The sequence below is a fragment of the Strix uralensis genome, chromosome 13, assembly GCF_047716275.1.
Source record: "Strix uralensis isolate ZFMK-TIS-50842 chromosome 13, bStrUra1, whole genome shotgun sequence".
Lineage (NCBI taxonomy): Eukaryota > Metazoa > Chordata > Aves > Strigiformes > Strigidae > Strix > Strix uralensis.
Genome location: NC_133984.1, coordinates 24619662 through 24645062, shown reverse-complemented (window position 1 = coordinate 24645062; position 25401 = coordinate 24619662). Strand labels below are relative to the sequence as shown.

Here is a 25401-nt window from a genome sequence, read left to right as displayed (position 1 = left end):
TTGCTTGGTTAGTCCCTTTAATGGCCTTTATTGCCTGACCATAGTACCGTAGAGCAACACACTGTGCGGAGTCCCAGCTACAAGGCTTGGTCGCGTCGGGAGGGTTTCTGTTTTTCTGGCAGCTGTGTGTAGCGCGTGTGCCTGCCGTGGCTCTGGTGCCATCTCACATCCTCCCCTGCCAGTTCCCCATGCTGAAAGCTGCTTTCTCTGCTGCTGCAGGAATTGGCCAGGCAGGGCTCTGGTGACAACAAGCGTGTGATGGCACTCCGGAAAGGGAGCAGACTATAGACGTGCAATTTCAAACTATCTTGTTTAGCAGCACTGCGCCCAGGAATGTGGGTGCCTGGAATTCTGGACCAGGAAGGCGTTGGAGTAGGTGTTGTGATGTCATGCTGTGTTCAGGTCCTTTTTGTTAATTGAAGAAATTAAGATGAGGACTATCTCTCGCTGGGTTAATACCTGAGATAGATCAATCCTACTCATTAAAATTGGCCAGGACTGTAACCATGAATGGGGTTGCTCATGTTGGAGTGACTCTTTTCAAGGCTAAAGAAAGCGAGATAGGGAAGGGATATTAAATGAATGCATTCAAACAAAAGTCCTGAGTTCTGGAGACATCTGGTGAGTTTCTGATTATAATACTATTTTGAGAAATATATTCAAGGCCTCCACTTTAGGCTGGATACTTAAAAGCATAAAAGATGAATTCTAAGTCTCATGAAACAAGATATACTGAACAGAAAAAAATCAGACTTCAAAAACCCCTCATTTTCACAGGTGTATTGAGATGAAACTGAGCTTTTCAGAATTGAGCCAAAATAGCTCCATCTCATTTTCCTTTGCTGTTTCCCTTAGCATAAGAATAAGGTTGCTCTGATACATCTCAAGAAAGGAAAGGAAATGTGACTTCATGTGGCACACAGCCTGCTTATAAAACACATGGTCTCAGAAGGCCAGAGAAACCCATGCTTTGACTGGGAGTTTATTATAATGACAAGCTTGTTGGGGGCAAGGCAGAATATTCAGTACAGACAAATAGATTTTAGTTTGACACTGAGAATGAAAAACAAAGTGTCAGGAAAGCCAAAAGTTAGCACAGCATTACCCTGGCTATTGCTGGTGGTGAGCGTGCCCTTTCCACTATTGCTGATCCATTATAATAATGGCAAATGGGTGATGTGTTTTTCACAATGCAGCAAGACTGTTTCCTGCCTCTAACAGCAGGGAAGGGAAAGCTCAAGCTCTTAGAGGAGATAGACAAAGATAAGACTCAGGATTTTTAGTTGGTTTAAATAAGCTGGTTTCAGGGCTGGTTGCAGGACACAACTGAGTCTGAAGAATTGGGTTCAATTTTATGGTTGGTGCCACCTTTTGGTCACTAGACAAATTATTGCCCCCCCACTGTCCCATTTGGGAGGTTGGAGGATATTTGCTTCTTCCCCTGCTCCTTTTGCCTGTCAGGTCTATCACACAGCAGCTTCTCCGTGTCCAGCACAGTGGGGCTGTGTGTTCACAGCTGGGTCCTCAAGGTGCTCGGGTAATTATTTGTAGTACTTGTCTAATCTGAGGAGGAGGAGGAGAAGAAATGGGCAGAATTCCTAGGCAAAGGGAGTTTTTGAGAGAGCAGCTTAAAACCCAGCTGGGAGTCTGAAAAGGCGTGTGAAAGAAATTTAGATTTCAATCTTCCTAAATAAATTCCCATAAGTTATTTTTTTTAAGCAGAGAGAGGAGCGGAGAGTTCTGCATGGCTATGTTGTGGGCATGCAGCCACACTCACCTGGTTAGCCGGGGACATCATCGTCCCAGTTCCCTGGTGCAAGACTAACCGGTGACATTTTTCAGCTTGAGTTTCTGTGTGCATGTGTGTTCTTTTGCTTAGGAAAATGGAGAGTGAGTGAGCCAGCAAAAGAGATGCTGCTTCTTTATTAGGACCTGTGGCACCTATTTATCTATTGAATTAAAACAACATTTTGGTTGTGAGCTCAGAGTCTAAGTGGTTGTTTAGGAGTGCAGATCGTTAGATGCGAGAGTGCTCCACTTCACCCACCCTCGGTGAATAAGGCATCTTCTGTGCCGTTTGCTCACTACCAGATACAACCTTTGCTGTATGGTACTTCTTAAGGACAGCTCCTTAATTGAAGAACCCTTCATTCTAATTAATGAAGGGGACCTGGTACTTAGGTGGAGGTGCAGTGTGAAGCCCAGCTGCAGCTTTGGCATCTGGGTTTTTTTAGCCCTTGGATGACGGGGTTGTAAATGCCTGCTCATGTGGAAGATGACAGAGATGGAGACAAAGGGCCGGTGCTCTACGAGGGAGTTGTGTTGTTTGTATGCTTGGTCCCAGTGGGGTAAAGACTTCTCTTCCTTCTCTCTCACCAAACCTTGACCTAGTGGGGTCTTGGGAATTAGGTCTGCTGGCCCCCGATCTCAGGCTTAAACTATTTACTTACACGTGCAGAAAACAATTTTTGTGGGAACAGGATGTGCTATTGCACTGTCAAGGGAGTCCTGCTGTCTGCCAGCTTGGGAATGCTCCCTTTGTTAGCATCCACATGGGAGCTGAACTTTGAAATATCCACAAGCCTCCCACCTTTCCCCTTAAAGGACACTGAGCATGCTGAGCTAAAATGTTATTACTTCTCTTGTACAGTAAGTTAAACAACAACAAAGTCATTAACATTTCCAGCAGCAGGGAATGTGTTTGTATTTCCATTCCCCTCATGGGATAAAGGCTGAGCTGCCTTGCCTCAAAATGTTGCCATATTTTTTCCTTATAGGCCAAGATCTGAAGTGGAAAGTTTTAGCCTGGAAAGAATGTTTTGGAGGAAATTAGCAATTCAAAGCAGAAGCCTTGTGATTGAGAGACCTCTCGACCTATGTTGTCTTTGCTGCTGTTATATGTGGTAGAGAGCCAGAAATTCAACATCTGACATTGGACTCTAGCTTCAGCAGCAGGTCCCTAAGCCTGAGGGTTACCTTTAGCGATGCAGGTCAGCTGCAGTGTGAATTCCCTTGATGGTTGAGAGAGTTTGGATCAGGAGGATTTTAAACGAATGCAGAAAAATGGCAGAAATACACTGTGCAGCGTGTGCACCGGTGTCATCTTACTGTTGGCTGGGATGGAGAGGAGATGCTGCAGGAGACGGGCTGCAGCCGGTGCTGCTGAGCACTGCCTCTCTGGCCGGCCAGTGCTGCTGTTGCATGGGTCTGTAAGTAGGAATGGTGCAGAGATCACTGAGCAAAGTTGTGTGGTGGAGCTGAAACAGAACCGGTTGAGCAAAGGCTGTTCCGGCTGCCTATGTCAGACTGCCTGAAAAACAGTGTAGTGAGGCAGGCTTGCCAGTGCTGAATTTGTACAGGTACAGTGCATGCAGGAAGAGGAAAAAGGCAACTACTTTGTTTTGAATACACCCTAATGCCCAAGCATTCAACTGTTGAAATGTAACATCAAGATTTTTGGCTTTCTTATTTTTCAACTAGAGGATTATCATGGTCTCCAACCAGGCTAAAGAGCTGTGGCTTGGTTACTAAAGTGTTCGGAAGATGTAACAACACTGTGAAACATCCAATGCTTCGTTTCTGAAGGTGTACTAAGAACAGAGGCGACTGTTGGGTGCTTTTCATGTGGGAGGATGCAAAGCACTGTCATGTAATGAGGTTGTACCTGATCCTTCTGAGGAAGGGTCTTGCCACCTTTGGGCTTGGAGTGGGGATCTCCAGCAAAGACCAGGTGAGAGCCACCAGTGGGAAAGGTTTCACTCCTTGCTCTATCCACTGTATGGGTGCAGTGCCCCAGTGCCTGCTCTGTGGTGACTGTAAGACTGCTTCTTGCAATGTTCTCCTACGGATATTCTCACCTGCTTCTGTATGTGGGCCTTGATGATTTTCCTTCTCGCACAGAAATATGCCCAGGGTATCAACCTCACTTTAAATCTGGTTGAACTGCCTGACCACATCGCCTCCTGGTCCTCCAAAGGAGGATTTTTCAAGTAGAGGCTTGTAGTAGGCTGTGGGAATTACAGTTTTAGTTGCCAACACTTAAATCTTTTTTGATTGATGATGTCCCTTGGCTGTAGTACGCCAGGTCTCCAGGACCAACCTAGAGCAGAGTGCAGAGAGTGAATGCTGCTATGCAAGAGACAGTGGATCACTCGTTCAGTTCTTGACAGGTGTAGGCAGCAGGCAATAGACATTTAGCCAGGAAGCATCCATAAAACATCTACTCCACATGCTGCAGTGCCTAGACACAGTGCTGTACTGAAGCACTAAAGTAAAAGTGCAAGAGTTGGAGCTATTTTGTGTGCCACAGCAGAGGAGCAGAGCAGATCAAGAGCATTTCTGCTTGCCTGGTTCCTGTAATAGCAGGGAGTTTGGCAAGGGATCATATGTAACTGTCAGTTTGCTTGCAGTCGTGCCTCACTGTCTGGTTGTCACTCTCTCCCAGTGAATGTGCTCCTTTGTGCTGGCTGCCGTGCAGCTGAGCTATTTCCACATTATCTTGGTTCTCCACATCTGGGCTTTGTCTTTGCTATTGCAGAGTGGCAAAGAGCAGCTGAGGCACTGCCATCAAATCTGCATCAGCAAGATATCACACAGAACATGCTTGAGGTAGTGGCCTTTGCTGGCACTTTGCTTTCCAGCTTGGTCTTGTTCTTTGACCGCTGCCTCGGACACCTTTTAGTTCCCTTGTGCCATGGCTCTGTGTCCTGATGGACCTTGTCGTCGCTGAAGGAGTTCAGGAGCCCAGCACTCCAGAGGTGAGGCAAGGGCTGTTCTTATTTCCATAATGCTGGCAGAGAGTATGGAGACCGACCACGACCTACATGTGGACACCCATATGACATGGTTTACCCATCTCTGTCTCCAGAACCACACCTGCCCTGCGCATGGAGACTTATCCTTGACCAAAATGCGGTAAGATCAGAGCTAGTGACCTTCCCAGTATTGCTCCTGTTCTGCAGTGCTGGTGGGAGGGACAAGAGACCAGGCTGTGCTGGGAGAACTGGGAATGCAGGGCCCCTGTGTGTGATGTTGGAGGGGCTGGCTGAACCCGCCTGGCCAGCACCCTCACTGCAATCACATCGTACTGCACCGCAGAGGAACTGAGCCCTCGGGATGGCAGCTGCAATGAGATGTCACAGAACCTCATTGGCAAAAGCCATGGATTTCCCAGTCATGCAGTAGGGCTCAATGGCATTCCTCTGATGGAGGCTTTGAGGCTAAAGAACTTTTCCTGCCCTCAGAATTGTACCTCAGCTAGATTGACCCTCATTTAGAAGTCATTTACAGGATCAGGGACAGCTGAGACCCCGCATAGCACAAGTGTTGGAGGAATAGGATGTGGTGTTACCTGCTGTCAAAGACAGAAATCATCCACTGTAACCTTGGGGTTGCATGAAGTGAATTTGCCCCGAGAGGCTGGGGGGCTTTGAAGACCCTGCTGTTTATAACTCTTAATGTGTCCTGATAACCCTGTCTGCATGGGGAAAGGAGGAGGGCAAGGCTGCTGCGATGCCCAGGCTGCAATGTTCATTTGTGAAAATGGGTAGGAGGGGTAGAGGACAGGACATTGGATTATTGGCATGTTGGAGAGCTCAGCACAGGCTGTTCTGCTGGAGGAGAGAATTCTGGCTGTAGAAATTGCTAAGGGATTAAAAAAGTCACAACAGGATAAGCTGTTCTCTTAATGTGTGTAATGGAGAGGGGAGAGGCAGTGAAAGCTCAGGCAGGGGAGTGAGGGATGTGGAAGCATGAGAGATGGGCAGTGCGTACCTGGGCCTGGGGGCTTTCTCCTCACCCAGCTCTGCAGTGTGACTGCTGGCTCTGCAGGGCGCGCTGCCTGCTCCTGCCCTGCCAGTACCAAGCAGGAGGTTTCTCAGATGGCCCAGGTGAGCTGGGTGTGGAGGAGCCAACAACCTCCTTCCAGCAGCGTTGCTCCATCTGTACCTTGGAAGCAGCCCCATCTCCACCTGGACAGGAGGTCTGGCTGCTGGAGCCAGGGGATAGTTTCTTTCTAAAAGTAGGAAAGCTATCACCAAGTTAGGCCGTGGGTTGGGCAGGAGACAGCCCAGTGTCTCAGCACTGCCTCTTGACCTGCCACATGCAGTATTCACCCTTGATTTGCTCATCTGACCTCAGATGTGCTGAGTCTGCTCTGGGCAAAGCCCTGTTAGTGTTCACAGCTTTTTTTACGTTAGGGCTCCATCCTGCTGTGAACATGTTGGTGCTCAGCTCTTTTTACGATGCTTCCACTGACCAAATATAGAGTTGTGCGATTATGCTTCAGTTCTAGAAATCTGCCAGATTCGGGTAACTCTTATCTTGCACCTTTTTCTCTGGGCTCTATTTTCTCGTGGCTTTCTGTAAAGCCAAGATGATGCTGGCAGTGGGATAAATCACTAATTTAGCTTATTCAGAGTCCAAACAACAACAAAAGCAGCATTGCGACCAGAGGTGGTGTTTTAGATCTGTAGAACAGACAAGGGGCCACTGCTAACTGGCCTTATGGGTCATGCAGTTTTAAAAACAGAATAAAAAAGGGAATTTTATAACTCATTATGAGTAAAAACTCATAAGAAGGTAGCTGATAGTGCAGGATGCATGTATGGGGGACTGAGGCTGTAATTTTCCTTCTGAACATAAAAGAAAAAAATATGTTTGAAAATCTTTTTTGTTATGGGGATATGTCTATTATATCTAAACATAAGTGGTCATGACAGTGAGATCCCCTCTTCCCTTAAACCCTGGGCATCTCATGTAGTTAAGAAACCCAACCCTTTTTAATGATCCACAGATTATGTTGCATTTTTTACACCAACACAGGGTATCATTACAACAAACTGTATAACTAGATGCAAAAAAAGAGGTGGATGTTTAGATGAAAAAAGATTGCAACATTACTACAACTATATTAAAAATAAAAGCATCCTTTTAGCCTTCAGCCTGTGTGAAGGCAGAGCACTAGGCAGCTGGGAAGGGCGTCAGCTCCATGAGGAGGTGCAAGCTGACCCGGAGACTCTCATGCTGCTTTTCAGGTGCTCGTGCCCAGAGCTGTCTCCATCCCCATGAACATTGGTTCTGATGCAGCCGTTGGTGATGCAGGAATGGCCCTATGTCCTCCCGCGATGTCCTGAGTGGCACATCACAGAGCAGGTGCAGCACAGCAACACCGCCCACCCGCTGTCTCAGGTAAGAGCTGGGTCTGGGAGCCCTTCTCATGGAAGCTTTTTGCAGTGGTTGCAAATGTCTGTGGAGCAAACCGGGACCTCTGTTCTTGGTGGCAGGGAAAGCTGTTAGCTCAGGTTCCCCATCAGCTTGCACTTAATGAGACTTAGCTCTCCTCGAGCGTTTTGGCTGCAAAGTGTTTCTCAAAGTAGAGCAAGAGAGACAACCTGCAGAGCTGGATTTCAAGCTTCCTTCAAAATAAAGAGCAAGATGCCACTGTTAACAGCTCTTGTGTGTTTGGTTTGGTTTACTTTTTTCCTGGAAACGTGGAAGAATGTCAGTTTTTGCTGAAAATACAGGTTTCTAACCTTCCTGGTTGCAGAGAAGATCTTGGAAATAAGCCCCTGGCAAATGCTGTAAGGCAGAGGAGGAGTCTGACCTCTTTCTAGTCTAGTTATCTTGAGGAACAGAGAGTGTGGGTGCTCATGCTGTTGGTATCCCTCCTCCTTCCCTGAGGATCTCTGAGCCAGCAGGCCAGGCTCCTCACCAAAGCCGGGCAGAGAGGTGAAGGTCTCTGGGATCGCCGGGCAAATGGCAGGGCAGAGTGGAGGAGAACAGAGCGGAGGTGTGCTGGTGGCTGTTTGCAAAGCTGCCTGTGCTCTGCACGGAGCTGTCATCACAAGCTGGCTTAGCACCTTGTCCTGGGTCATCCAGGACAGCAAGGCTGGGGACACGCTGCCTCGGCTCTGCTGGAGCGTGGCTTCCCTTTTGCTGCCTGTAGCTGTTGGCCCCAGGTTACCTCTCACTTGACAAGAGACTGATGGATGGCGCTGAAGTTTTTGTTGGGCACTGGCAGTGCTCTTCCCAGGACGAATCAGGTCCTTGGCTCTGCCTTTTTTTTTTTTTCCCCATCATGCTTCAAACATGAAGAGCAAAGGCTGAGCCTGGGGTTTCTCCCTGCTGTGGCTTGCCATCAGCCTGGACCCATGTGCCCCAGAGAGCTGGGCTCTGCAGGAGGAAGGCAGAGCAGTCTCTGGAGCGGCTCCAACGCGCAAGGATGAGGCTTGCAGCTGGGGCAGGCTCTTGGTAGCTGAGTCAGGGCTTACTGATCCTGGAGTGGCTGTTAAGTAGCTGCTACCAGGCCAGCGCATGGGTGGTTAATGCACAGCCCAGCAAATGAAGTGAGAAGGGAGATGAGCAGGCAAATGCCCTCCTGAGCAGTCCAAGCCTCTATAAGGGTGCCAGAGCCCTGTGGCGTTTGCTGGGGGAGGGGAGCTGGGGCAGGATGCCCTGTGGGACCCACCGCTGCAAGATGGCACACGGGGAGGGTGCAAACACCCTCAGCTCAGGTCATATCCACCACAGGTTTCCCCAGTCCCTGCCTGAGCCTGGCTTTCTGCTGTGTGGGCATCAGTGTGTTGGGTGCCATGCACCAGCTGGCTGCTGGCTCCTGCAGTGTTAACGACAGCCCATGTCCTTCAGAGGGTCTGCTGTGCCCTCCTTCCCACAGGTGTAGGTGTTGCCACCTAGGAAACAGCCTTCCTCTCTTGTTCTTTCTGGTTCTGAAAGCTCCTGGCAGGCTGCAGACAACCCATCTTTAGTTGTGTCCTGGCCTTGCTGAACCCCCTCCTCCAGTCTGAGCTGTTCCTGCATCTGTTGGGCCTGGGGGGTGGTGGGCAGAGGAAGCTGCCCATGCTGGTCCCCGAGGGACAGACAGCAGCAGTCAGATGTGCAGGCAGGGAAGGAGGGGAAGAGGAGAGATACAGGGATCTTTTCATTCCCTCCCTGTAGGTGGAGGAGAGCATGGAAACAATGCTGGGCGGCAGAACTGTGGGGGGCACAAGGAGCCAGCCCAGAGCCTTCTGGCAAAAACAAACTATTTTCACCCAGTCCAGGCGGGCAGGAACATGTGTGCTGGCACCCAGTGCTTGGCTGGGGCACGTGGAGGGCAAGGAGGGCATCTCTGGCTTCTTGGGGGTTAGGTCTCAAGGACCTGACTATTTACCTTCTGGGCAGCCAAAGCTTGCTGGGACCATTCCCTGGGTAAATCTCTTCCCTGTCTAACACCCGGATGCCCTGACTGTGCTCCAGCATCTGAAGGAAAGGTCTCTGCTGCTCACCTCATCCCCATCACCTTTGCCATGCCCTTGCAGAGGATCTTCCCCAGTGCCTGGACCAATCCCTCTGCACACATCCAACTTCCTGCAAGGGGCTTTCCTATGCTGGGGTGCCCTGCAGCAGGCAGATCTCTGCCCACTTTGTGTTTTGCGGGCAGCCACGATGGCACCACTGGGGTTAAGGCAGGTTGGAGGCTGCTGGAATGCCACTGGACAAAGCTGGGATTGAGGCTGGCTGCGAGGCACTGCCGCCCCCCTCCAGATTCCTGGGGGGTCAGTGCTCGGGGTGCCCCGCTCTGCGAAGCACACAGCACTTTCCTGCTTCCCTGCCGGGTGCTGCCTGGTGGCACCCGGAGGGGTGGGAGGCGATGCCCGCTCCTCCAGCGAAGCTGAGCGGCCCTGCGACAGACCTGCGGCTAAACACAGGTAGATGCACCAGCCAGAGTCTGCGTGAGTGTTCTGCGCTTGAAAATAAAGCTGTTCAAGGGTGGGGGGCTATGTAGATCCAGGCTGCCGCTGCTGGGGCTCTGGGGAAGGGATGCTTAGGGGGTGCTCAGGAAAAGAGCTGCTTTTTCCCTCTGCTCACTGTCCTGGGGGGGGAGCAGATGTTCAGCACCTGTCCCTTGCTCAGCCACTGTCACTGCCTCATCTACTGGGCATGGTCTGTGAGTCACAGGCTTGGTGGGATTTTAACTTCTTAAACAAGGCTGGGAGGACTGTTTTCTGCTGAGATGTGCTGCAGTTACATGTGCACCCAGGTAGAGCTAATCCCCCTCCCTTGGTATCCCTTGGGATAGAGGGGAGGGCTGGTGTGTCCCTGGCAGCACTGCAGCGATAACCTACTTCAGTGTCATGAGGATGTGCACATGTGAAGTATTGATTTTTCTACACGCAAGCTACAGTTTTAGCTTGAGTGGTTTATTATTCATGGCCCCAAGATTCCTGTGAACTCTGTGATGGTTTTCTCTGTTTTCTTGATGCTCCTGAAGTGGCAGGATGGGGAGGTAGAGAACAGCCTAGTGTTAGATGTTTTTACGTGAAGCAAACTTAGCACCAGTCTCAGCGATCATTTGCTTTCTGTCTGAGAACTGGCGTGGAGAGGGCATTGTTTTAGCTGTTCAGCCAAACCCCTTGTCTGGTGGTTTGTTGTTCGCCTTGGCTTGGCTGGATCTGTCCCCTGGACACCTCCGGGGGTCCTTGGACAGGACAAGTGACAAGTTCCCCTCAGAACATTCCCCTCAGAATAGCTGCTGCTTTCCTCCAGAGGCAGCTGCTCTTCTCTGGCAAAGGTGTGCTGTATGTGCTGCTTAGAAAGTGCTAATGCAGTTAATTATGGTTGATTAATCACCTGGGGATAATCATCACAAATGAGCTCTAATATCAAAGTAGCATTAGATTGAAGTGCTGCCATTTCCCCAACAAAGCGCATCAACATCTCACTGGAGGAAATGCAGTGTGTTTTGCACAACAAACTGTTTTTTGGAGAGGAAATCCCCTCTCACTCAGAGTCCTATGTGAGATGCTTCTCGTCCTGCTGGTGAGTTGCTGTCGCCAGCAAGTGCGATGATGTCTTTGCTGCCATCACAAGCGGGAGCATGATACGGTGCTAAAGGCTTAGGAGAGGATTTCTTCCCCCATCCACCAAGGACTTGTTGTCCAGTGATCAGCACCCAGTTTTCAGGCTGAGTGACACGGTGCAAAGTGTGCTTCCTTTGTGTGCCTGGGTTAGGCTTTGATGTCATCTGCTCCACAGCCTCTTAGAGCATCCTTCCCACCACTGCTTGTTCTGGAGAGGTGAGGAGGAGAAGCAGCATCTCCGATTTGCTGTGCAAGCAGGGAATACCCTTGTGCTTCTGTAGAGGAGCAGGTGGCAGCTCCCAGTACTGGGGATGGCGTAAAGGAGCTTGGCAGGTCCCCTTGGTCCCTAGGAACAACAGGTCACATGGTTCTTGTGTCATCTCAAAGCACAGCAGCCCTGTATGGCGTGGAAAAAAATCACCATTAGCCCTTCAGGGGCTGTGACACACAAGGGTCAGCTCTCATTTAATACCTAACAGTGAGATAAGTTAATTGCTGGATAACGAAGTAGTGCAGAGATCCTGCAGAACGGGAGCTGTTCAGTAAGCCCTTCCTTCAATCTTTGCTTCTAGTGCTGCTGGAGCTGGCACTGCATCCTTCCTCCAGACATGGCCATCAGCTTCCCTGGAGCTGCTAACAGACCCCTCTGGGAGCAGGGCAGCCCCTTTGCGAGTTGAAAAGCCAGGCAGGGTCAGGATAGAGATGGCTAGGTGTCCACAGGCAAGTGCCATAAGCAGTGACTTCTGGATGCAGCATGGTTCTGTTTCTGCCTAGGTTGAAGCCTTGCAGGATGGTGCAGGACCTTCCTGTGTAATCCCCCGGGCTCCAAGCAGTGCTGCCGGGCCCCAGGCCCCTCTGGAGATGAATCTTTGCTGGAACGAGATCAAAAAGAAATCCCACAGCCTTCGGTAAGAGTCCTTGCCTGGAGCAAGCTCCAAGGCTGGCCTGGCCTTCCAGCCTTGCCTGCTGCATGTGCTCATCAGGAAGTTTTTGAACTTGTTCACTTGATGAGCCACATGAATTCACTGTGTGGTTGGCTCGGTTTTCCCTCTTGTCCACAGACCTCTGAGCCGTTTCTCGCTATACAAATGCATCCCCTCCATTTCCACTCATCCCCTCCTCTTCCTCCCCTCCTCTACTCCTGCTTGCTTTCTGCTGCTTTCTCCATCCTCTGCTGCTGCTGTCTCTGCAGCTTGACTCTTAATCCCCCATGGCCTTGCCGCCACCTCCTCTGTGCTTTGCTTTTTGCTGGGAGCCCTCTTCACCGTGTGGGGGGAACATGCCTTCCAGATTGTCAGAGGTTGCATCTCCACAGCCAGCATGACGGAGAGCTTAACTGGGGTGTGTTAATTGTCTCCTGCCTTAATGCAAGGCTCCTGGAAGCTGCCCAGTCATGTAAATGATGAACCAAGCCCACCGCGCTACCCAGAGCACAGCCCTGACCCACAGGCAAATGCAGAGCAACACTGGCCTCTGCTCTGGGCTCCAGCGTGATGAATAACATCGGAGTTTCCTCTCCCCAACACCTCTGTGCTTCACCCCACCTGGCTGTGCAGCACCTGTTCTGGCTGAGGGTCATGCACAGCCTGTGCTGAGGGGTGCTGCCCGTCGCTGGTGGGGTCCTGGGGGTGCCTGGGGGTCACCACCCCAGCCATGCCGCTGTGCCTCCCCTCCCTGGAGAACCTGCTCCTGTCCTGCCTGCCTGACTACTGTCCTGCTGTCCCCTCTCTCCTTCCAGGGCTCGGCTGGAGGCCTTTTCTGACCACAGTGGGAAACTGCAGGTGCCTCTCCAGGAGATCATAGACTGGCTCGGGCAGAAGGATGAGGAGCTCTCAGCACAGCTGCCCCTGCAGGGCGATGTCCTCCTGGTGCAACAAGAAAAGGAGACACACGCGGTACGTTCCCTCCTGCCTTCCCTACTGCTGTTCACTGCTGAGATGAGCTGCAGGTGGGCAGCCCTGCCTGGGGCCACTGCTCATGCCCACAGCCTGTGAGCGCACCAGTCCTTGCCCTCCTCCATCTCGGTTTCCTGTGGAAAGGCAGAGCCCTGGTCTCATACCAAATACCATGTGAGAGGTGGAGCCCATCTGGTTTTAGACAATTAATCTGCATTACAGCCTCAAGTCACCTGCAGGTGCTGCAGCTGGTACTGGGTCCCATCAGTTCTAGTTTCCTCCTGATGTTCTACCTCTGCAACAGAGGGAATTGCCTCTCACTGGCCTCTGCTTTTGGGATCCCAGGGTCTGAGGAGATTGGTTGGTCTAAAGGTGACCCAGTGTTCAGGACATAAGTGATTCCTGCAGTAGCACATTATCAGCGTATCTGAAACTGGGGTAAACCCACACAGACCAGAGTTTCCTGCTTCCCTGAGCAGAGCATTTCCTTCTTGTTGCCAGTGGATGTTGGGCTTTAGTTGTTTTTACCTTGAAAACAAAACTAAACTGTTGCTTGTTGTTATCTCTCATCCTTGCTGGAGTTAGCCACTTCCCCAGCACACAGATAGCCAATCCTTCAGACAGTACCAGTGTGGGGCTGCAGCTGGAGGGGAGGAGAGGACATCCTAAACCAGCCTGCCTCCGAAGTCTGCCCTGGCAGGTGTGCTGCTCTGGGGCATCCTGCTGCTCCCCTCCTTGCTCCTCCAGCAGCTGGACCTGTTGTTGGAAGCTGCTGGAAGGACTGTTTGCATGACCATGCTCTCACTGCATGAGTGAGGAGAGTCTCCAAGCAGTGCCTGTGAAAGCACCATCAATAAAGCAGTTCCTCTTGCACAGCCCTGGCTCAACCCACCCTTCTGGACTCACTGTTTTGTCTTCCCCCCTCCAGCAAAGCTGCAGTCCAGACCTCTGCAGGAGCCACCTTCTTGCAGGTGGTCATTCCTCTCCTGAACCGCAAAAATATTTCTCTGTTAACTTTTCTCTGTCTCCAGTGAGGTTTGGGCCCCGGAGTGAATAAATGACTGCAGCCCTTAGCAGAGGCGCAGCAGTGCCATGATTCTTCAGCTCAGCCTGCTGTCTCATCTCTCTGCTCTGCTCTCCAGGCTTTCATGGAAGAAGTGAAGTCTCGGGGGCCATACATTTACTCTGTCCTGGAGTCAGCACAGGCTTTCCTTTCCCAGCATCCATTTGAGGAATTAGAAGAACCAACTTCAGAAAGCAAAGGTCCGTGGAGCTCCCCTTTCCTAGCTCTCCCATAGCACCGCTGGGCTGGACCAGAGAGGATGAAGTGGAGGTGGTTGGTGTGGCATAAAGCGGCATGTCCGTGCTCTGCCTCATGCACCAGGATTTCCAGTCCTTGGCCAAAGGTTGGAGCAGTGCTTCTGTCCCGGGTGAAGGCAGAGACTGCTGGCACAGCCCGTGACGGGGTGCATCTCTTGAGAGAGTATCAGATGTGCTCTGGGGTAGGTTTTTAAAGGGCAGCAGGGCTTCTGCCTGTGGGGACAGACAGAGAGCAGAGGTCTGTGGGCAGGCTGGATATCTAGAGGAGCTGGTGCAGAGGTGGATACTATTATCACTTGGTTTCCCCCCCTCTTTCCAGCTTTCCCTATTTTTTTTTTTTCTCCCTTTTCCCTGCCATCCCTCCATCTCTTGGCCACTCTGGGCTGGGCTCTCATTTTTGTTTTCCGTTTCCCTTCTGTTTGGCCTTTACAGATGTCTCTCCCCGACACCGGATCCAAAACATCAGCCGCTTTGTCTGGAAGCAGGCGAATGTGGCCAGTGAGCTGTGGGAGAAACTCACAGCCCGGTGCGTGGACCAGCACCGTCACATCGAACGGACACTGGAGCAGCTGCTAGAGATTAAAGGAGCCATGGAGGAGCTCAGCACCACGCTGGACCAGGCTGAAACTGTGCGTGAAACCTGGGAACCCATTGGGGACCTCTTCATTGACTCCTTGCCAGAACACATCCAGTCGACCAAGGTACTTCTGGCTGTGAGAAGGCTCCAGACTTGGCCCCAGAGGTGATGAGATGCTGCTCCCCCTAACTGCTAAGTCCAATACAGCCTCGTTAATTGGTGTCTTGGGGTCAGATCCTCCCAATGACAGCTCCATAGCTTTGTGAGGTCGGATTTGGCCTGCAGTGTCCTGAGCAATTGGCTGTGCTGAGCACCTTGTCATGGTACAGACCTTAGACAGGTACAGTGTGACTCAGCATAGACAAGCCATTTTCCACGTCCAACTTCTCAAGAGCTCTGAGTAATCTCCAGCCTGGCTGTTTCATTTTTGGTTTGGTTTTTTTTTTTTTCCTGCTAAGGTACTCTGTGGGAGGGTTAGTCAGCAGTGTCATGCCAGCAACTAGCCCACCTTAACTGGTAGCAGAGAAATCAGATCCAAGTCCTGACTGCTTGTCTGCTTCTTTTCCTTCTTCCTTTGCCCTGTGCCTGTTCCCTGGGCATGGGACTCCAGCTGTTCAAAGAGGAGCTCTCCCCTGTGAAGGATGGGGTGAAAGTAGTCAATGATCTTGCGCACCAGCTTGCCATCTCAGATGTCCACCTGTCCATGGAGAACTCCCGTACCCTGGAGCAGATCAACATGCGCTGGAAGCAGCTGCAGGTGGGAAGGAGTCAGGACCAAGCACTGCAAATAAACCACGGGTGGGAGGATGCTGGGGAAGGGTGTCAAAGAGCTTCAAAGATGATAAAGTAAGGCTTGGCATAGCAGGGATGGTATGGCTGGTCTTCCTGGAGAAGAGAGCATCAGTTCAGTGCGAGGAAAGTGGCTGGTAAATCTGTAGAGGTCTTGAGCAGGAAAAGGCAATAGGAGGAACAAAGGATGCTGCCTGAGGAGAATCAGGATCCGGCGGGGGGTTCAGTACCAGCTGTGGCTTTGTTGATGTCTGTGAAAATATGGATACAGGTGAGCTGGAGATGTGGCCTGTGCTGCTTCAGCCTGTGGGAGGAGGTGTAGAGTGCTCAGTTGACTGGGGAACACAAATACCGAGGAAGGAAGAGGACCTGTGTGTTGGGGCATGTCTGAGTCCATCCACAAGCCTCCCTGAACAGGGCTTCAATCTGAAATGCCTGATGCCACTGAATTCTTCTGTCCCATTCTCCAGGCTTCCATAAACGAACGCCTGAAGCAGCTCCAAGATGCCCACCGGGACTTCGGACCAGGCTCCCAGCACTTCCTTTCCTGTATGTGAGCGGGTCCTCCTGGCTTCCTGCCATGAGGCTACCTCTGGAGAGTGGCTTAGCATGGGCTGTGGCGCAGGAGAATGGGGTGCAGACTCCTGTTGCTGAACCCAGAGCCAGGCATGCAGCTAAAAAAGGGTCCAGGCCAGTGCCTAGTGCACAGGAACTGGAGCAGGAGGCATGTCCCAGAGTTAGCGTTGTGCTGCCTCAACTTGTGGGACCAAGGGTGGGACATGTGTGGTTCCCCTTCAGAGCACAGAGCTGTGACGCTTGCAGCAGCAGCTCCCAGGTGATACTGGGACTGTGCCAGCCTCAGAGACTGGGTGGGCAAGACAACAGATGGCAGAAAAAGAGTCCCCCATATCCTGTGTTAGTCACTGGGAGGCCAAAAATGTGCACGTTAAGGAGGTTTTCATTCACGTGGTGAGGAAGAGGGTTGCTGTTCCTACAGAGCTGGGCTGATGGCTGATGGCTCTCAGACCTGCAAAGGATGGGCAGCAGGTTGTGCTCCAGAGTCTGGAGTCTGTCCTGAGAAATGCTGAGCCCTGCAGGATCTCCAGATGTCAGTGGGGTTTGTTGGCCTGTGTTTCTCTGCAGACCATGTCCTCCTATCTGAAAGGAAGAGCAACTTTTCCATTTGCTGGGATTGATAAGCTGCCTGTGACAAGGGAAAATAGCTGAGGGTCATAAGAGGGCTTTTGTCCTCTAGATAACAAACATAGGGTGGCATGTAACTGATATGGGATGTGTCCTCATCTTCCTGAGATACTGCAGCTGACGCACAGAGCATGAGTAATGGGAACAGCAAATGCTGTGGCTGCCCAAGCCTGGCCATAACAGGCAGTGCTCTGTGTGTGCCCGAATCCTAGCTGCTATGAGCCCTGCCCACTGGTGACAGCAGCGTTGCCTTGGGCATCATCAAAAGCATCAGGAAGTGTCTCTTCCTGAGTTCTGAGCTCAGCCAGATTCAGAGCCCCTGTTACAAGAGAGGCAAGGCGCCTCTGACAAGACCAGCAGTCTTGTGTCTCTCTTATGGGCAGCACCTCCTTGCCTGCTCCGACAGCCCCGGGGGGTGATTTGGGAAGGCACAGCCTCTTCAGAGGCACCCACCTGCTGGCACAGCCCTGCTGGGCCCTCATCAGAAACAGCCTTTGGTGTTGATCCGACATCTCTGTCTCTCTCCTTGCAGCATCTGTCCAGGTCCCCTGGGAACGAGCCATTTCCCCCAACAAAGTGCCATATTACATCAAGTGAGTGTGTGCATCCCAGCCACAGCCCAGGGTCTTCTCTGGTCCAGTGGGAACAGGAATTGATGACCAGTTAGGAGTGGGGAGCAGTGAGCAGACTGGTCTGAGCACTGACCTCCAGCGAAGCATGTCACCCCCAGCCTGGCAGATCCAGGCTTTCCCTGCCTGCTGAGATGCCCCAGATGAGGGGGGACACTGGCTGGAGGGAGGGCAGGCTGGCAGCAAGAGGGGACATCTTCCTGTGGGCATCCTCCGTGCTGCTGTGGCTGAGCAGTGTGCTCACTGGGGTGCAGCAGCCCCAGTGTCTGCAGGCACTGGGGGGCTCTCTTGCAGGGCCAGCCGTGTCCTTTCTTTAATCTCTCATGGCAGCTGCTTAATTCCCAGTTTGACTCTTGCTTTCCTTCTATTTTCCTTCTAGCCACCAGGCCCAGACAACATGCTGGGACCACCCAAAGATGACGGAGTTGTACCAGACGCTGGGTAAGGAGGCTGCCACAAAACCATTTGAGTACATCCACCTTTTTGCAGAGTGGGGTGCTATGTGAGATCCCCCCAGCCCACCTGCTCCCCTCTGTGGCACAGAGCTCCCCAAAGCAATGGGGTGTGACTCCCTGCCAGGCTCTGCCCGTCCTTCTCCCCTCTGCTTCTGCTGGTGGGGCTGGTGTCTGGGAACTGCGACTGCTGCATCCTGCCCTGGAGATAAGGATGTTGAGCTGCGGTTTTATTCTTCTTTTCCTGTGTTATTGCAGCGGATTTGAACAACATCAAGTTCTCAGCATATCGGACGGCTATGAAACTACGACGGGTGCAAAAAGCTCTGCGATGTGAGTGCAGGAAGTATTTCCCTCCTGCTGGGTCTTCCTCGATAAAGGCATTAAACTAACACAAGCTTTTATCAGCACATCAAAGGCGCGAGCCCACCAGGGGACAGGTAGCTGAGGCGAGAAGTGCTAGGAAGATGAGCCTGTGGCTGGAAATCTGAGCAAATCCACTGGCAAGGTGTCTGTGTCAGCAGAAGAAAGGCAAGCTTAGGGTGGAAATGCCGCAAGGGTAGGTGTTAGTCAAAGGGATCTGAGATCAAAGCGGTCCAGCTCAGAGTTACAAAGCTGTGGTACCAGGCAAGGGCTCACCCAGGAGCTCCAAGGGAGCCCGGAGAAGCCGTGGGTATAACAGAGAGCAGCAGCCTCACTGGCAGGAGCAGAGAGGGCTCCACTACTCAAAGAGAAGGAAGGGAGCCAATAAACCTGACTCTGTACTGTTGGTAAAACTCCAGTTGAAACAAGGATTAATAGCTAAGTGAATATGATGTGATAGGAGCTCAACACGATGCGTGGCTCTCCAAGGCAGCTGCTCCTTGGAAACTGCTGAGGAGTTTCCGGGGCTATCAGTGAGCAGGCGGATGGGAATCTGATAGATGCAGCATCCTCCACTGCTGGAGACCTTTTGGCAAGGCCTTTTGCCTAAGGCTCTGTCAAAATTAAACAGCGGCAGGATGAGGGAAAACCCCTTTCTGACTTAATCGTTCCCAACAGGGAGGAGATACAGCCAGGCAGCAGTGGGGTCCCAGGCAGACCTGTGCTCCTTGATGTCCCGTGAAAGCAATCAGTGAGGGTGTCCTGGCTGCAGAGTAGTTTCATGACACTGTGGTGACCAGGCTGTCCCATATCCAGGGACCCAGGACTGATGTAGTGCAAATGGGGGAAAGCAGCAGTTAGCTTTTGCCACCCTGCAAAGATGTCCATGCAGCAGAAACAGCTTCGGAAACACCAAACGCGGTGAGGAAAAGGGCAGAGAGCAAAGCAGAGCCCTTCTGTGTGCTACTTGTGCATCTTTGGTTGTCTGTCTCTTGCATCTCACATGCTACGCTGCTGCCTTCTTCCCAGCCCAGAAAGGATGTAGAAGAACATAAATGCTGCTTGTTCAAGATGTACTGAAGAAGGACAAGGAGGCTGCCCAGGCAGTTTCCCCATGATGAGAGTTTTGGTGGAGTGAGTGGCCATGCAGGAAAAAGGCAGTGTGACACGAGAGCCGTATGCAGTCATGGGCAGTGTGGACACTAGGATGAACAGGGGTGATATTCAGTGGCCTGTGAATTGGGGGTCCCCAGTGCAACTCTCAGCAGCTTTGGCAGGAGAAGGGAGCACTTTTTCCATGGAGTGAAGTTACATTGTGGAAATGGCACATGATCCCCCAGGCACTGAGAACATAAACAGAAAGGGTTTCAGGAAAGAAAGATTGCTGACTGCTAAACACAGTAGTACATACAACCTGTGGCCACAGAAATCTGGAATAGCCAGGGCAGCTCACGCTGTCCTAACCCCATTTTAGTTTGTGCCTCGACACCTGCTGCTGGTCAGAGCTGGAGACAGGACTGCTCCACTGCTGGGCAGCTGCTTGTAGGGTCTGTATGGCTGTGTCCCCTCACCTCCCACACCAGCCCCTCGGAGACCCAACACGTGCAGAGGCTGGCTCTGGGTGCCTGCGGCTCCCCACAGTGCCTTTCATGGGTAGCATTTTTGTGGCCATGGCTGGCCACAGCAACAGGGAAGGAAGGTCACACAGAATGGAGGCTCAAGTTGACTATAGGTGGAGGTGTGGGTATTTTGGGAGGGGTTTGTGGGTGGGAGAACAGTTCTGGAGTTGTGCTCATCCTGCCAGCATCTTCCCCACCACTGTGGGGCTGAGACTGCCCCACGTCAGGGCAGGGCTGTGTCTCTCCTCTTGGTTCTCACCTCTCCCATTTTCCTCTTTGCTTCTGATCCATCTGCCTGTGCTTTCTGTGCAGTGGACATGGTGACCTTGGCCACAGCCTTGGAAATCTTCAATGAGCATGATCTGCAGCCCAGCGACCGGGCGATGGACGTGGTAGAGGTCATCCACTGCCTGACTGCCCTCTACGAGAGGCTGGAGGAGGAGCGGGGCATCCTGGTGAACGTGCCGCTCTGTGTGGACATGAGCCTCAACTGGCTGCTGAATGTCTTTGACAGGTACTGGTCCCTTAGCGTCCCCTGAGCTGCGGGGCTGCCATGCTTGGAAGGAAACCTCCATGCTGCTCTTCCAACTGGCAGTGCTGCAAAAAGGCCCCTAGCAAGAGGGCTGCCTGGCACGGGCTTGCCTTGCTGATCCCCCCGCAGAAATAGAACTCCAAAACGTTTGCAAACCTGTGCAATATCTCGCCTTGCAGCGGCCGCAGTGGGAAGATGAGGGCTCTCTCCTTCAAGACGGGCATTGCATGTCTGTGCGGGACAGAGGTCAAGGAGAAGTTTCAGTGTGAGTCCCCTGTCTCCCTCCCCCAGGGCCTGGTGTGGAGTAACCTGGGGAAAGTGGGAGTGCTTTTGTTTCCTGGCTTAGTCCTTCTTTGCCCAGAAAGAGCAAAGAAACAGCTTTCCTGCAGTGACTAATCTGCTTGCATCGCCACCTCTCCCTCCCCAGGCCTACGCCGCCTAAATTAGGAGGCATTTTTGCAGACTGACTGGTGCTGTGGTGATCTTGCTTGCATGGCACTGTAAGGAACAGTGCACAAGAGGCAAACAGGCAACAGTTACCCGTGCTTCCCAGAAGGAAAAAAACTGGGGGTGCATGGCTGGGAAATAGGTTTCAGACAAATCAAAAGAAGCCCCTTTCCTCACTGCGTTTTAACTGTGCTACTCTGCCATGGGATATAGTGGAGGGGTTAGCATAGGAAGCACCAAGGGGTTAAGTAAATGAATTGGGCAGATTCATAGAGGACAGGACTGTTAAAGAAGTGATGCATGTAACCTCTGTCTCAAGAAGACTCTTGGTTATTGGGAGCTGGAAGGATACTGGTAGAGCTTATTTAATCATAGCTCAGTTTTTCCCTCTTACTTGAGCTCCCTGCTGAAGACAGGCGTCAGGGCCCCTCTCTGACCACACGCTGCTCCCCCATGCCTGTCCTGCCGGGTGTGCCGTGGCACCAGCCGTGTCTCTAATGGGGCTGCGTGTCCATCCTGCCAGCAGATCTCTTCAGCCAAGTGGCGAACGCTGGGGGACTGTGTGACCAGCGGCACCTTGGTGTCCTGCTCCACGAGGCCATCCAGGTCCCGCGCCAGCTGGGGGAGGTGGCGGCGTTCGGGGGCAGCAATGTAGAGCCCAGCATCCGCAGCTGCTTCCGTTTTGTGAGTAGAGTGCCGTGGCCACTGCCATCCCCTCTGCCCAGCCAGGATGGGGAGAAGCTCCCAGAGGTGGCGAGGAGCTTGCGCCCCATTGCAGCTGGGTCCCAGCTCTGAGCAGTCCCTTCGTCTCCCCTCCCCAGAGCAATGGGAAGCCAGCCATCGAGGCGTCCCAGTTCCTGGAGTGGGCCAACCTGGAGCCGCAGTCCATGGTGTGGCTGGCCGTGCTGCACCGGGTGACCATGGCCGAGCAGGTGAAGCACCATATCAAGTGCTCCGTCTGCCGGCAGTGCCCCATCAAGGGCTTCAGGTAGGCGTTGTGATATGGGACCTTGGCCCCCAAGGGAAGTGCATGGTGTCCTGCAGGAGGGAGCTGAGTTTGTTCTGTGCTGTTGGGGGAACCCCGAGCTCTGCAGCAGCAGTGTTTCGGGCAGGTCAGACCATGTGCCAGCAGAGGGGGAAGGAGCAGGATGCTTTTCTGGGGACTTCAGCTGTCAGCACTGTGGGTTCAGTAGGGTGCAAGAGCAACACAGACCACCTGTGTCCCCTGCTGAGCTTTTCTTGGGCTCCAAAATGATGTGTTTTTGCTGACTCTCACTGCCTCCCTATGGCTTGTTGATCTCTCCAGGTATCGGAGCCTGAAGCAGTTCAATGTGGATATCTGCCAAACTTGCTTCCTCACTGGCCGAGCCGGCAAGGGCAACAAGCTGCACTACCCCATCATGGAGTACTACACCCCGGTATGGGGCTGGGCTGGGAGGGTCTCGGCTCAGAGCAGGTCCCCATTGATGTCAGAAGCCTGGAGGTGTTTAGGCTGGTGGATCCCTTGTATGTATTTTTTCCCCTCTGCATGCTGGAGGCTGCCTGTGTCCCTGCTATTCTGGGGCTTGTGGGGTGCATGACACCCACCAATGCCCAGCTTGGCTTGTACCAGGTCTTGTGACAGGCTGACAGAGCTGCTGTGTGCCCTCCTTTGCTTCCTCAGTTGTGTCTGACTCCTCCTCTGTGGAGCTCTCAGCCTGAAGGGACTTCTTTCCTGCAGATGCTGACCTGTGGACCCACACTTTTCACTAAGCAGCACCTGGTAATGTTTGTGTCTCTTCAGACCACGTCCAGTGAGAACATGAGAGACTTTGCCACAACACTGAAGAACAAGTTTCGGTCCAAGCAGTACTTCAGCAAGCACCCACAGAGAGGTTACCTGCCTGTCCAGTCCGTACTCGAGGCCGACTTCTCCGAGACGTGAGTTGACTGTGCCCTGGGCTGCGTCTTTTGACCCTGTCTGATATGTGGGCTCCATGGGTGGAAGCAGCATCTCAGCTGCAAGACAGGGCTCCCATGGGAGGGCTGGAGAGGGCCCTTGCTCTGGGGGTGGTACAGCACCCAGTTCTTGGAGGAGCAGAGATTTCAGTCTCCGTCTCCAGCCTGTCCCTGGCTCTTCTCAGCCCAGATGAGACCAGGGCAGCCTCTCCAAGCTCTAGCTTTGAGCAAGGACTGCCAAACCTTGCTGACCAGTGTGTGTCTCTTCCAGACCCGCCTCTTCCCCGATGTTACCACACGCCGACACCCACTCCCGGATCGAGCACTTTGCCAGCAGGTATCAGCACTGGGCACTGCTGTCACGCCAGGGCACGGAGCATGGCTCCAATGGATGTGGAGGGGCTTCTGGGCAGACACATGGGGAGCTCCTGCTGCCCTCAACCCCCTCCACACTCCCCAGTGTGCTGCCTGGCAGGCAGAAGCTGGCTGCGGCAGCTCAGGCTGCAGTGCTGTTGGGAAGAGGCAGCTGCAGGGCCAGACAAACCTGCCTGCACCACGTTGCTCCTGCCTGGGACACGGCTGATGCTGTGCAAATTGCCAGCAAACACCATGCGTTTGGCAGCAGATGTCTTAGCGGTGAAGCAGCCTCCATGTACCTCCTGGTTGGATTCTTACCAGGCAGATCTATGCGTTCACCAGTGCTTGCGTGCTTCCCATCACTGCTATCTTGTGGTTTGTAATGCCTCTGCCCTCCCCACGGGTCCAGGCAGAGTGGGGACCCGAGGAGCACAGGGAGCCTGTAGCTCAGGCCCCAGGTTGGAGCTGATACGCTTTCACCCATCTCTTTTGCTTATGTGAGAAGAGGCTGAGCCGGCTGCATGGCAGCAGCCCTTTATTCCAGAGACTGTCTGGAGACTAACCCAGAGCAGCAGTGTCTTTTATTTTCTCAAAGGCCTGTAAAGAGGGCCAGACTGGCGCAGGCCAGCTGGGAGACCCTGCCAGAGAGGGGTCTTGCAGGGGCTGCTGTATGTAGGGTGCATTGAGCAGATATTTGGGGCGTCTCTGATCGTATCTCAACCTGTTTCTCTTTCCTCCAGGCTTGCAGAGATGGAAAATCAGAACTGTTCCTTCTTCAGTGACAGCCTGTCCCCTGATGATAGCCTGTGAGTTTTGCCTTCTTTCCCTCCTCCTCACCTCCTGCTGAGTCGGGGCTCCTGTGGCTTCATCCCAGCCAAGCCAGGGCATAGAAACATTTTCCTTCCCAGCTCCTTTGAGTCTGAGGCTCTCGGGCACCCCCAGCTATCCGGGGGTGCTGAGCCACTCCTGAGCTCTAGACCTGGAGCAGCTAGAACGAGCTCCCATATGAAAGCACCTCCCTCCAGGCTGTCCTTCCCCAAGGGCACATGAGACTCATGTTCCTCCACCTGCTGCAACAGGGACGAGGACCAGTACCTGCTGCGCCATTCCAGCCCAATCACTGACAGAGAGCCTGGGGGCAGCCAGCAGGTTCCAGGAAGCCTCAACATGGATGACAAGGGAGAGCTGGAGCGAATCCTGGCCCACTTAGAGGATGAAAACAGGTAGGGCATGGGCAACTCTGAAAGTGGGGTTTGTAGCCTAAGGGGAGGGGGCCGGAGAAGCCTGGCAGACCTCAGAGTGTAGCCAGGAGATATCTGTTGGGGCTAGAGGTGGGCATTGGAGGAGCTAAGTGGGCTGGTTTGGAGGGTGTCTAGGCTGAGCCCTAAAACCTTCATGGGAGCACTCAGTGATGGTGTGTTCTCCAAGGAAGGGAGAAGACTCTGTTCCCCAAAATGTTCCTGCCCCCATCCTCAGAACCTGTTTGTCTCCTGAACCCCAAAATGGTTGAAGTGACCCAGGACACTGCTTTCTCCCTCGTCCCTGACCCCCTCTGGACCACATGAGGTGAGGGTCTGGGGAGGGCAGGTTGGCTCATGAGGAGGTGATGCTTTCCCTGCCTTTGTTCTCAGCCTCTTAGGAAGCAGTTGTGTGTCTTTTTGTAAACTACGCAAGTTGGGTAGAGCTGCAGGCAAACCACCCTGCAGTGCAGGGAAAAAGTCTCAGAGTGTGCTGGTTCTCAAGCTTCACATGTGGCAAAGCCTCCAGGGGTGTTTTGTCTCCGAGTCATGGGCCACCCCCGAGTGTGCAGCTGTCGGGTGTTTCCAGCAGTCTCTAGGAAGGAGAGAGGTGATGCTGACCTAGGCTATCTTGCAGGATCCTCCAGGGAGAGCTGAGACGTTTGAAATGGCAGCATGATGAGGCGGTGGAGTCTCCAACCTTGGCTACAAGCTCCCCTGAATCAGTGCAAGATCCACGTAATGATGAGCTCCTGGCGGAAGCACGAATCCTCCGACAGCACAAGAGCCGCCTGGAGACCCGCATGCAGATCCTGGAGGACCACAACAAGCAGCTGGAGTCCCAGCTGCACCGGCTGAGAGAGCTGCTGCTGCAGGTACTCTGAGCAAGGATCTGGGGAAGCCCATCCTTGGGGTGGGCTTTGCTATAACAGAGCTGGGACAGTGGCAGAAAGGGATGGTCAGAAGCGGGGAGAGCAAGGACAGAGGATTGTGACAACCCCCCCTTCTCTCTCCAGCCTCCGACAGAGTCAGATGGCAACGGTTCAGCAGCATCTTCCTTGGCTTCATCTCCACATCAGTCTGAAGGCAGCCAGGCAAAGGAGAAAGAGCACAACACCCCTGACACCGAAACTGCAGGTGGGGATTGGGGTTGGGCTGAGCTCTAGGCCCCGCTCCCTTGGTT

General features: G+C 52.8%; 1 protein-coding gene across 3 annotated transcripts in view; it reads left to right on the top strand.

The window, feature by feature from the left end:
• The window catches only part of DRP2 (dystrophin related protein 2), a 32451-nt gene that overhangs the window by 3959 nt on the left and 3091 nt on the right, over window positions 1–25401 (top strand). For all 3 annotated transcript variants that reach the window (XM_074882546.1, XM_074882547.1, XM_074882549.1), the window contains 21 exons: window positions 7035–7188; window positions 11634–11767; window positions 12598–12754; window positions 13897–14017; window positions 14507–14775; window positions 15262–15408; window positions 15911–15989; window positions 17176–17236; window positions 17652–17713; window positions 17983–18057; window positions 20019–20220; window positions 20418–20503; window positions 21212–21369; window positions 21507–21673; window positions 21992–22103; window positions 22469–22605; window positions 22895–22960; window positions 23721–23786; window positions 24060–24203; window positions 24856–25093; window positions 25235–25355. In XM_074882546.1, coding sequence (XP_074738647.1) covers window positions 7081–7188; window positions 11634–11767; window positions 12598–12754; window positions 13897–14017; window positions 14507–14775; window positions 15262–15408; window positions 15911–15989; window positions 17176–17236; window positions 17652–17713; window positions 17983–18057; window positions 20019–20220; window positions 20418–20503; window positions 21212–21369; window positions 21507–21673; window positions 21992–22103; window positions 22469–22605; window positions 22895–22960; window positions 23721–23786; window positions 24060–24203; window positions 24856–25093; window positions 25235–25355 — 2710 coding nt within the window. In that variant the 5' untranslated portion in view covers window positions 7035–7080. The remainder of the gene's footprint in view (window positions 1–7034; window positions 7189–11633; window positions 11768–12597; window positions 12755–13896; window positions 14018–14506; window positions 14776–15261; window positions 15409–15910; window positions 15990–17175; window positions 17237–17651; window positions 17714–17982; window positions 18058–20018; window positions 20221–20417; window positions 20504–21211; window positions 21370–21506; window positions 21674–21991; window positions 22104–22468; window positions 22606–22894; window positions 22961–23720; window positions 23787–24059; window positions 24204–24855; window positions 25094–25234; window positions 25356–25401) is intronic.